The 11,284-nt window shown below is 51.8% G+C and overlaps 1 protein-coding gene across 1 annotated transcript; it reads right to left on the bottom strand.

The window, feature by feature from the left end:
* Positions 1–188: 188 nt before the first annotated feature.
* Positions 189–10,689, bottom strand: LOC142041844 (uncharacterized). The gene is made up of 6 exons (XM_075051043.1): positions 10,066–10,689; positions 9,684–9,962; positions 9,182–9,306; positions 8,354–8,461; positions 3,996–4,150; positions 189–2,712 (listed from the first exon to the last, which is right to left on the bottom strand). The coding sequence occupies exon 6, from the start codon at positions 2,696–2,698 to the stop codon at positions 1,277–1,279; it is 1,422 nt and encodes a 473-aa protein (XP_074907144.1). The 5' UTR covers positions 2,699–2,712; positions 3,996–4,150; positions 8,354–8,461; positions 9,182–9,306; positions 9,684–9,962; positions 10,066–10,689; the 3' UTR covers positions 189–1,276.
* Positions 10,690–11,284: the final 595 nt, after the last annotated feature.

Raw genomic sequence — 11,284 nt, 5'->3', positions numbered from 1 at the left:
TGCGCCTCGGGCCCCGCGCTCTGAGAAGGCCGAGCCTCGCCGCCGCCGCCGCTCTCCGTCCCTCCCCGTCCCCCCGTTCCTGGTCAGGCTGCCCTTCCCGGGCTCGCCGCCACACCAGACTCGGCGCGGGGCTGACCCCCCCTCACTACAGCTTCACTCCCGTCAGACGCAAGGGCAGAAGACTTGGATGACACAGAGGAAAAAAGGGTTTATTTGGGATGGAAACACATAGCTAGTCGTAAAACATGGCAATATAGAGGAGGTTCAGGTAATACATAGTCAGTTCGCATAGTAATAAATGCAAATGTAGTAATTCCTAACTGTTAACGCCGAACTTTGTACGTTAATACTTTACAAACAAAAGTGAGCTAAAGAAGAGTACTCTATCATAAAAAGGACTACAAAATTGCAAACAGTCTCTGGACCACCAGTAGGAACTTCTGTCATGTACTGGTTCAGACTAGGACATCGGGGGGGAGGGGGGAGTATTTTTTTTTTGGTTAAATAAGGTAAGGCCACGTTTTTGCCCATGTTTTGTTGATTTCCAAGTTGGAAGGTATTTCAAACCAGCAAGGACAATTTTGGGAGAAGCTGCCACAGGCTAGTAAGGGGCAGCATTCCAACTGGAAATGCTTGCGCATCCATGTTTTCTGGGAACAGCCACGACAGTTCTGCTACCGTGTCACTCAGGCTTTGCGTACAGAGGTAGGCATTCATTGCCCCATGTAAGATTCGGGAAAGAGGAAGAAAAGACAAATAGACTGAAGTTCAGCTCCAAAGTCTTGGACTCAAAAGATTTGGAAGCACCTTGTTAAACACTGGGTAAACTTACTACCTGCATGAAAAATAAGGGAAGGTCATAAAAAGAGAGCTCCTAAGACTACTACAGTGTCTAACAGGCCAAAGTTTTGAGTCATAACCAACCTGGAACTTTTTATTTTGATCTTCACTTTACCTGTAAAGTTATTTCACAAGCCTGATTCTCCCAGTTGTTATTCTACTGCATATTCACAGTCCCTGACTTACCCAGAAGCTGGTGCCCGTTCCTCAGGTTCTCAGCACTCTTCCTAAACCACCAGCACTCGCCTCTTAGGACTAACTCCCTGCTTCCAGACCTCCTAATGGTTTCTGTGCCGCTGGGGTTAAGCACCCAGCCCCGACACCAGAGTTACCGTGTCTCCAGTCAGTCTCTTCCCACTGTGGTTCTCATCACCCACCTTTTTCAGGTACCCCCAAATACTGCTTTTGTTTCCTGCTCCGAACATCTGCTCCAGCCCTATGGCAGGAGCGAGCGGGAAGTGAGCATTCTCCTACCCACAGTACATTTATAAGGTTTCTTGGCCGCATGGATTTTCAAATGCACTTTAAGCGTCGAGCTTTTCCGGAAGCTTTTCCCACACTCGCCGCACTGGTAGGGCTTGGCTCCTGCGTGGATCCTCAGGTGGGCACCGAGGGCTGAGCTGTGCCTGAACATTTTTCCGCACTCCTCGCACTTGTAAGGTCTCTCCCCGCGGTGGATCCTCAGGTGCACGTTGAGAGCCGAGCTCCGCCGGAAGCTGTCCCCGCATTCCACGCAGATGTAGGGCCGCTCCTCGGCGTGCGTGGTCTGGTGCTTGGCCAGAGTGGAGCGGTCGCTGCACCTCCGGCCGCACTCAGTGCACTGGTAGGGGCTGGGCAGGAGGCCACCGTGGTACACGGGCAAGGCCTTCCCCCCGTGGATCCGGCGATGAGTGGTGAGGGCTGAGCTCTGGCTAAAGCCCTTCCCACACACAGGGCACTTGTAGGGCTTCTCGCCTGTGTGCGTTCGCATGTGGGTCACCAGCGAGGAGCTCTGCCGGAAGGTTTTCCCGCACTCAGTACACTCGTAAGGTTTCTCTCCCGTGTGGATCCTCTGATGCCGAATGATGGCCGAGCTGTCCCGGAAACGCTTCCCGCACTCCTGGCACTTGTGGGGCTTCTCTCCGGTGTGGACTCTCCGGTGTATGATCAGGGAGGAGCGGTCGCTGAAGCTTTTCTCACACCGGGGGCAATTAAAGGGTTTCTCACCCTTGTGGCTTCGCTGGTGGACGATGAGATGCGAGTTCTGGCTGAAGCTCTTCCCGCATTCGTTGCACTGGTAGTGTCTCTCTCCCGTGTGGGTCCTCTGGTGCCTGATCACATTGGACCTCTGGCTGAAGGTCTTCTCACACTCGTTGCACTGGTAGGGCTTCTCGCCGGTGTGGATCCGCTGGTGTTTGATCAGGTCTGAGTTACGGGTGAAACTTTTCCCACATTCGGAGCAGCTGAAGGGTTTCTCTGCCAGGTGGATCCTCTGGTGCTGGCTCAGGTACGAGCTCCGGCTGAAGCTCTTCCCACACTCGGGACACTCGTAGGTTTTCTCTCCCACCTGCTGAATCCAAATGGCACCATTCCCACACATGGGTGGGTCTGGCTTGTCCCCAGCAAGAATAACCTTGCTGATATGGGCTCTATCACTGTCCTCGCACTCCCAGACTTCCATCCCACAGGGAGTTATCATTCCCCGCCTCTTTCCAAAAGATGTCTCCACCTCACTTTCTGTCTCCAGCTCCTGCTTGCAGTCCTGTCTTTGATCGGTGCCCTGGAGGGTATCTTCTGTGAACCTTCTGGAGGGGAACAGATGCAGTTCAGCTCTCACAGGACTTTCCTGATGAAGCTTGCCCTTCTGTCTGTCGCCCATGGTCCTGTCAGCTGCTGGAGTGAACACAGGAACTAGCAATTAATAACTCCCCCCCCTCCGCCCCGACTTCTTTGAGGGAGAAGTCCAAACAGGGCAACCGCAGAGACCTGCTGCACATCAGCCACCATTAGCTAACAGCACAGGAGCCAGCCCCTCGGTGTCTCCTCTGGGCAGAGTGAGGGCACGGAGACCGAGGAGCGCAGGAAAGGAGTGTGGCCTGAGGATGGGCGGCCACTGTGGCACAGATTGCAAAGAGGGTCCTCTGTCATAAAGTTACAGCCCTAAAGGACAAAACCTGTCACTTGCTTGTCCTCAAAGTTCCCATGTCTAGTGAGGTTAGAGGAACATCATCACTACTCTCCTCAACAACCCCCACTGTAGCTGCTTGTCTTCCTGTTGCCTATGAATCACTGCTCTTCTTCCAGCACTCCCATGCTTAATCAAGGAAGGAAGCAGCCAACACCACAGGAACATCCACCTCTGCCAAGGAGACTATTTTCTTTCTTCTTTGCAGTCATAGCCCTTTCCCTTAAAAAGAAAGCCCTACATATTCTGCAGCAAATAGTACCTAGATTTTGTCTACAGAACAAATAGGCAAGTGAGTGGAAAGATAAACTGTTTTATTAATCAAGTATGGAAAAGAACATTTAGAGGCTCCTGATTTTTCATTAGTTATACTCATATGGAGAACACACCTCAGAAATGGATGCTGGAGCGTGAGGTAAGCCAATTAGCTGGATGGCACTGCTTACAGAGTTAAAATCATCCTCTTACGTGTGGCAGGTCAGAATATAAGGTGAATGCAGCAGGACAAACCCCTCAGGTTTTGTTTCAGGTGATCTGCAGTTTTTAGAAGACACGACCACACTGGTTATACCGATTCCCAGCGTTTTGTTTACAACACTTGGGGCTGAAAAACATTTGTAGTACAAATAAAGGTATAGCACTAGCCCAAGCCACATACCTCAAGGCAGCGAACTGACCAATAAAATATTAAAAATACTGTCAGAGTGAAAGGAAGAAAAAGCCACACTTTGGTTAGTTATGCCTTCTAACATTCTAAGTATAGTCTTTGCTGAAAAATACACAGGATTTTATTTCATTTTGGATAGGGTCTTTTTGAAAGGGTATTAGATACCCCAGGAGTGTGTCTCATCTTTTATCAATACCCTGCCTACAAATCTTCCTGCAAGCAGAATCTATATAGTATGGGAGCAGAAGAGGCAGGATGAGTGCAGAGCGTGCAGCTCAGCATTCAGCTCTTCCCTTCCCAGACATGGTCTATTCAATTTCTCACCTTGTGAGCAATCTCTCTGCTGTCTCGGTGTTTAGCTGCTTCTGGCCACAAAGCTGTTTCTCTTCACTCCATCCAGGAGGTTAAAGCCAAGTCAGGGACTGCAGATCCCGATCAGAGCAAAGAAAACAGATGTAATATCCATCATAGTAGCAGTGCTGTAGAGTAAGATTACAGGAGAATAAGTATTTAGGAGACAAAACCAACCTAGACCAGAGGAAAATGATGCCCAGAAACATGAGTCAGGGTCACTGTCTGTTCTGCCACACACACTGTGACACCGCTGTTCGGATCCAATAACCAGGGCCAGCTCATGTAGCAAAGATGGGGTCAACTACACATGCTGCAGAGAGCTGCCTGCCAGCTTGCTGCCTTCTCACAAGTGTCTGGGTGTTCCTCCTGCTGTACTTCCAGACCAAAAATGCCTCCTACCGAGTTTTGTATAAGAAAAATACCGATTCCTGAAACCATTTTCTCTCCATCATCACCTTTCTTCCTAGTGAATTAAATGAGAACATAATGTAGTTAATGCAGTTCTGTTCTGCAGGCAGAGGAAAAATGCTGCCTTCACAATTGGGCTGCTTTCTGCATCCGTCTGGTGTCCTGTTGTGATAGGTTGACCCTGGCTGGATGCCAGGTGCCCACCAAAGCCATTCTATCACTCCCCCATCCTCAGCTGGACAGGGGAGAGAAAAATATAACAAAAACTTGCGGGTCGAGATAAGGACAGGAGAGATCATTCACTAATTACCGTCACGGGCAAAACAGACTCAGCTTAGGGAAAATTAGCTCAATTTATTACAAATCAGCCAGAGTGAGGTAATGAGAAATAAAACGAAATCTCAGAACACCTTCCCACCACCCCTCCCTTCTTCCCAGGCACAACTTCACTCCCAGATTTCTCCACCAAGCCCCCCCAGCGGCAAAAGGGGGACAGGGATGGGGTTTACGGTCATCACACGTTATTTTCTGCCGCTTCACCTCCTCAGGGTGAGGGCTCATCACACTCTTCCCCTGCTCCAACGTGGGGTCCCACCCACGGGAGACAGTCCTCCACGAACGTCTCCAACATGGGCCATTCCCACGGGCTGCAGTTCTTCACGAACTGCTCCAGCATGGGTCCTTTCCACGGTGTGCAGTCCTTCAGGAGCACACTGCTCCAGCGCGGGTCCCCCACGGGGTCACAAGTCCTGCCAGAAAACCTGCTCCACGGGCTCCTCTCTCCGCAGATCCGCAGGTCCTGCCAGGAACCTGCTCCAGCGCGGGGTTCCCACGGGGTCACAGCCTCCTTCGGGAACCCACCTGCTCCGGCGTGGGGTCCTCCACGGGCTGCAGGTGGAGATCTGCTCCACCGTGGACCTCCCTGGGCTGCAGGGGGACAGCCTGCCTCACCAGGGTCTTCACCACGGGCTGCAGGGGAATCTTCGCTCCGGCGCCTGGAGCATCTCCTCCCCCTCCTTCTTCACTGACCTTGGTGTCCGCAGGCTTGTTTCTCTCACATGTTCTCACTCCTCTCTCCGGCGGCTGCTTCTCTCTGTCCCAACTTTTTTCCTTCTTAAAAATGTTATCACAGAGGCATTACTATCACTGATGGGCTCGGCCTTGGCCGGCGGTGGGTCCGTCTCAGAGCCGACTGGTATGGGCTCGCTCTCTCTCGAACACAGGGGGAGCTTCCAGCAGCTTCTTACAGAAGCCACCCCTGTAACCCCCCCCGCTACCAAAACCTTGCCACATAAAACCAATACACCTGTTTATTGCCTTTACCAAAGGAGTATTTTGCTTGGTTGCTCTCAGTGGCTCAGCCAGGCATGCACAGGTCTGGGTGACAGAAGAGATTTTGGTCTGCTCACACATTACCAATAGGAGCAGTCCAAAGGCAGAAGTTCCTGTCCTGTGCTCCAGAAAAATGGCAATTTGGCTGCCTCATTCCAGATAGAGCTTACAGGGCTGGCAGGGAGCAGAAAAAACAAGTCACACACACCTGTTTATGCATGAACACTGAGATGATTTAGTCAGCCAACATGCAATCCCACTTCTCAAGGATCTCTTTTCAGAGCAGAAGTATGCTATGCAGGAGCGGGGTTTGTGGGATAGAAAATTAGGTCATCCATTTAGCTTTAGCACTACATTTGTGCAGTGGTATTTGTACAGAGGCATTTTAACATGTTGAGGGCTCAGTGATGTCCTAGGAATATACAGGTTACAGAAAGAAAATGCTTATAAACTGCACATGTGAATGCCAGCTCTGCAATGGCGTTGCACCATTTTGGTTACATGGATTCCCACCGTGCCACTAGCAGCAAGTGTAAAATTACTCGTGACTGGGTGTTCGTAAGAAAAAGAAATGTAAACCAGCATCTTTTCCTTTCAAAATGAGAAACAAACTGAACTGGCCGCTCAGTGGTGTACCAGAGGAGGTTTCTGTGATAGACGCCGGTTGCCAGGCCCTCCCGAGGACAGGGGGAAGATTTCCCCACCTGTGTAAAGCCACCACGATAAAAGAAGGCCCCTTATAAAATGGAGAGCTGACATTTTGTTGGCTCTGCCTCAGCCTGGAGTCACGTCCTTCCTGCTCCCTGCTGCCTCCTCCACGGTGGATTCAGTGGGCATCACCCCCTGGGGAGAGGGTGCTCCCACTCCTCCCGGCAGCAGGCAGCGGCTGCAGGCTCTGATCCCAGGTCAGAGGCAGGGAAGCCAAGTTCTCCCTCCCCATACGACCCCCATCCACCTACGAGGCAGTGCCGCTCTGCGGGTAAGCCTGACCCTGCTGAACCATCCTTCTGATTTTAGGAGAGAAACGTCCTTCTGGTTCAGTCCCTTCCTGCTGCCGCTCAAGAGCTGCTGCAAGCACGCGGTCAACATACGTCCTAAAATGGCGGGTGGGCACCTGCAGAAGGCAGAAAGCAGATGCAGGAAGACAGCTGATGCTGTGCAGAGCCAGGCAGGTTGTGGGATATGGCAGAAAACCACGTTGTGTGATGGGTAGTAAAGATCTGTCCCTAAACAAGATGGGAAACCTGAAACACCGCCGAGCCCCAGAGAGGGACAAGGTGCCGGTCTCCAGAGCAGCCACGTTTGGACAAAGCCGAGTCGCCAAGCAGTGTCCTGGCTGATGAGGTAACCTGGTCCTTACGAGGCCGACTGAGGCACGAGAGAGGTGAGCTGTAGTGTGGGGAGGCGATGGGCCGCGCCGAGCTCCTGTGACAACACACAGCCGGCGGCCCCAAAGGGGCTGCCCCGTGCAGGACGTGGCTGGCCAGGGGCAGGCGAGCCACCACCGAGACCACAAGTCTCGGGAAGACAGGAGAGGCACGGAGAACAGAAAGCTGCCACGGATGTCAACCGAGGGAAAGCAAACATCGTCCGTGTGGGCTTTCTCCGAGTTTGGACGCGGTGGCGCAGCGAGGAGGAGCCGGGCCGCGTCCAACCTCGACCTCTCGCGGGCGGCCGCCGCTGCCTTCCCCGACACAAACCCAGCAGCGGGCAGGCCGGGCGGCAGGGCAGGAGGGGAGGCGGAGGGAGGCGAGGGCAGGAGGAAGGGGGGGCAGCGGGGGGAGGAACGGTGGGAACAGAGGCCTCTGTGACACCACCAGCCAGGCCGCCTCCCCCAGCTCTCCTGGGAGAACCCGGCGGCGGGGCAGAAGGAGGACGCAGGCAGGCGGGCAAAGCAGCGGAGGTGGCACCTCCGGCAGCGCAGGGGGCCCGGGCTGTTACAGGTGCTACTCGGGGTGCGATGTCGGCCACGTGGGCTTGTCTGGTTTTGTCTGGTGAGTAGGAAACTTCTCTCCTTCAAGCCAGGTTGTGAGAAAGGGCGGCCGACCTGGCTGCTCTTCACCCCTCCCCATCGCTCCTCAGCTTTGGCAGTTCGGAGGGGAGAGGAAGAGACGGGAGCACCCTCGAACGCCTCAGGTGCAAAGACCTTGGGGGCTTAAAATTTTGCCGGTCTTCACCCATTGGAGCTGGTATTTTATTCATCGAGGAGGGCCAGAGAGTGACCTAGGAGCCAGGGAGCAGGACGCAGAGCTGGATGCAGCGGGCAGAGGCTGGAGCAGAGGTGGAGACTGGAGACGCGATGACGGGGACAGCTGGGCACGTAAACCAGACGCAAGCGCAAAGGCAGAGATCTGGACTTGACCCGCAAGGCCAGAAGGGAAGAGCTGGCCAGGTGAAGCGACAGGGGAGGCAGGAGAAAGAGGTCTGAGAGAGGACCTTGGTTAAAAACAAACAGAATGGGATATAGCTGGGAGAAATGGATAGAAAGGCCAGGCTGTCTTGGCCACATCCTAGCCGGAGACTGTGGAAGGTCCCATATCCCCCAGTCTCCTCATTCCCCTGCTGTCTGCAAACCCCCACATAGTCACCTGGCAAAGTGTGGTGCTGTCCTCTCCTACTGCCTCACCAAGTGCTTGATAAACTCCGCTGTCCTCTCGGGGGGAACGTTACGTGGTTTTTATTTGATCCTACTGCACCTACAGACACACAGGGGTTAATAAGATGGCATAGATGTTGATAAGATATAGGCCATGAGGAAGGTTTTAAGTTTGTTTGTACCTAAATTTAGAAAAAAAAAAGGATGTCATCGGTTAAGAGACTACTGCAGAGGTTGCAAAGTCAAACTTGGAGCATCCCTGAATCCCAGTCATTTTGCAACCTTAGATTTGTTCCCCCTGTGCAGTGACGTAGTAACCCAGCTCTTTAATTATCTGGCTTCAGTGTTTTCACATGGATTTTGGCTTCTTTAGTCCCTGTATGGACACTGCCTTTCTAATGAACAGCTATTCAGTATGTTATGTCACCCTTATTGTTCAGTGTTCTTGACTCTCTGCTATATTTACTGATCCCATTTGAACTCTGCTATAGACAAAATGACTCATTTCCTCATGAACTTTTTACATACTCTATGTTTTAGAGCTTCACAGCTATTAATTGGTTTATAGCGATTTTGCAAATGGCAAAATGAGGGCAGAGAGGGATTAAAGTCAAAAATATCCACTACTTTTAGAATCTCAGTTTGAGATATCTCAGCCCTGTCTTCTCAGAGTACATATGCTAATGTAGCACTTACTTGCCATTCAAAATACACCACATGCAGACTCCAAAACTGCAAGACAGCTCAGCCTTCCTATAAATGGCAACCTACAAGGTAAGGAAAATGCCACTAATAACACACTAAGAAACCCGGTACTTGCCTAGCATCACACTGGAGCCTCTGTGCTGTAGCCAGGAATAAAACATACTTCTTGGAAGAGTATCCACAAAACTACCCTTGTCCTCCCAGCATCTTCCTGACTCGTTCTTCCATACACCTTCCAGGCTGTGGGAAATGAGGTAGATGTCCTGAATATAGTAAGTGCCTAACCTGGGAAACCGATTCCCTGCCACAGCAGGTCCAGTCTCTACGCTGAAGGAGCTGCCAAGTCTTTAGGAAAGGAGAGTACGTTGCTGTGAACTTAAGGAACGTATAAAAAGCATATGCAAGAGGACATGAACTTAAGATTGCACATAAGGCTTTTATTTGGGCGCATCTAACCTCCACAGGTTTGATCTCACAAGCTTTCATAATGTTCTTTACAGGGAAGAACTGGCTTTAAGTTTTGCATAAGGGTTCATTGAATGCTTGGACCATTGTAAGGGCATACAGACATCCACTGGGGCATGCTCCATTAACTTAAGGGGTCTGGACCCACTTACCCAGAGGAAGAGAATTTGCAGAGGCTAAAATCTTGAAAGGAAATAGTCTCCTTGCTCCAGCCCTGACAGCAGAGCTACATTCCCAGTTTCAGCCATGACTTCCAAGACATTTCTTCCAGTTCAAGATTTGAATCTCCAGAGTTTTGGTGAAGGTCCCTCAGCTATGTACTGTCCTCAAAATACTACACCCCTTTCAACATGGGCAGAGCAGGTTTTCCCCAGGTCTAGATCCCCCATCTTGAGCCCGTTACTGCACTTCCCATGCACTGGATCCTGCACCTAGAGAAGGCAACAGAGATCTGGGTTCAGTCCTCCAGCTCTTCTGAGTGTGCCATGGTTAGCATTTCCTTCTCCCCCTGACTACCTGCATTTTATTTTTTACCAGTGCTCTTGGGTTGGGGCTGCACAGCTGGCCCTCAGGGCGGGAAGGCGCAGCAACTGGGAACACCACTCTCCGACCAGGAGTACCGCCAGTTCTTCAGGTCCCTCCGGACCGCCCGCCGCGCCAGCACTGCTTGCATTCTTCGTGCACTGTACGGCTGCCAGAATCCCCTGGTCCGGAGACTGGACGAGTACGAAAACCACGGAGTCATCCCTGAGGGTAAAGCCGACCGTGACTCCCAAGGGCAGGCAGATGGATGGGGGTCCTGCACAGACAGCACTGGACCTGATCGTTGGGAGGGGACAGAGACTCATGAGCTGGTGGGGGAGAGGGCTGGGTAGTGATGCTGCAGTGAGAAGACATCTGCTCATGAGCATCCTCTCTCACACTTCATTGCATCCAAATGTGTCCCTGGGACCAGCCTCCTCTTGCACCTTGGGTCATGGAGATGACCAAGAAGCAGTGGAGTTTCTCACTGAGGCTCAGGGAGGCACCCAAATGGCATGGGGGTTTTCATGGAGGGATGTCATTCGACAGTGAGGTTATTGTTGAGGGCTGGTGGGGCCCCAGCACTGGAGTTTATCACTGCGTCTGTGTCTTTATTTGCCTCTTCCTAGGGCCTATATGCTCTGAAGTACCAGGAACTCCTTTCTTCCCTGACTTCTGCACCTTTGCTTTTTATCGCTGTACTAGGAAAAAGTATTTTATTAAGGTAAGTTCTTTAGCTGTTTCCTGAAGACCATGGTGTGCTCTGGACAAGTAACAGGCAAAAGGGAGAGCCCTGAAAATGAGGAAGTGGGAAAACAGGAGGCTAAAAGACAGGGAAGATAGAAGGGAGCCATGGGGAGCCCACCTTCCAGGGGCACTCACACCAAGCTGACTAGCTTACACAGATGGCACCTACAGCCAAAAAGGAGACTTTGAGGAAGGTATTCCTCAAGAAAATGAACCTTTGAGGACCACCTCAGCCCTCATCTCCAGCTCTCATTCCCAACCAAGTTGAGACAATTTAGGTTACTGCAGGAGAAAGGGTGATTCATGCAGGCTAGAAGAGAAAGAAAGTAAAGAGAAAGACAACTGGGAGTCACAAGAAGAGACTTATAGGGAGACTTGACAAGGAAAGGAGAAGAAGGTTTCTTTCCTTTCTTGGGCTCCTCTTTGTAGGGAGTGGGAAAGATGCGACTGTGCAGTGAGTGCTAACCCCACAGACCAGGGGGGT

Source organism: Buteo buteo, chromosome 19 (genome assembly GCF_964188355.1).
Source record: "Buteo buteo chromosome 19, bButBut1.hap1.1, whole genome shotgun sequence".
NCBI lineage: Eukaryota > Metazoa > Chordata > Aves > Accipitriformes > Accipitridae > Buteo > Buteo buteo.
Note: the sequence above shows the minus strand (reverse complement) of the source record. Positions and strands in the feature narration are given on the sequence as shown.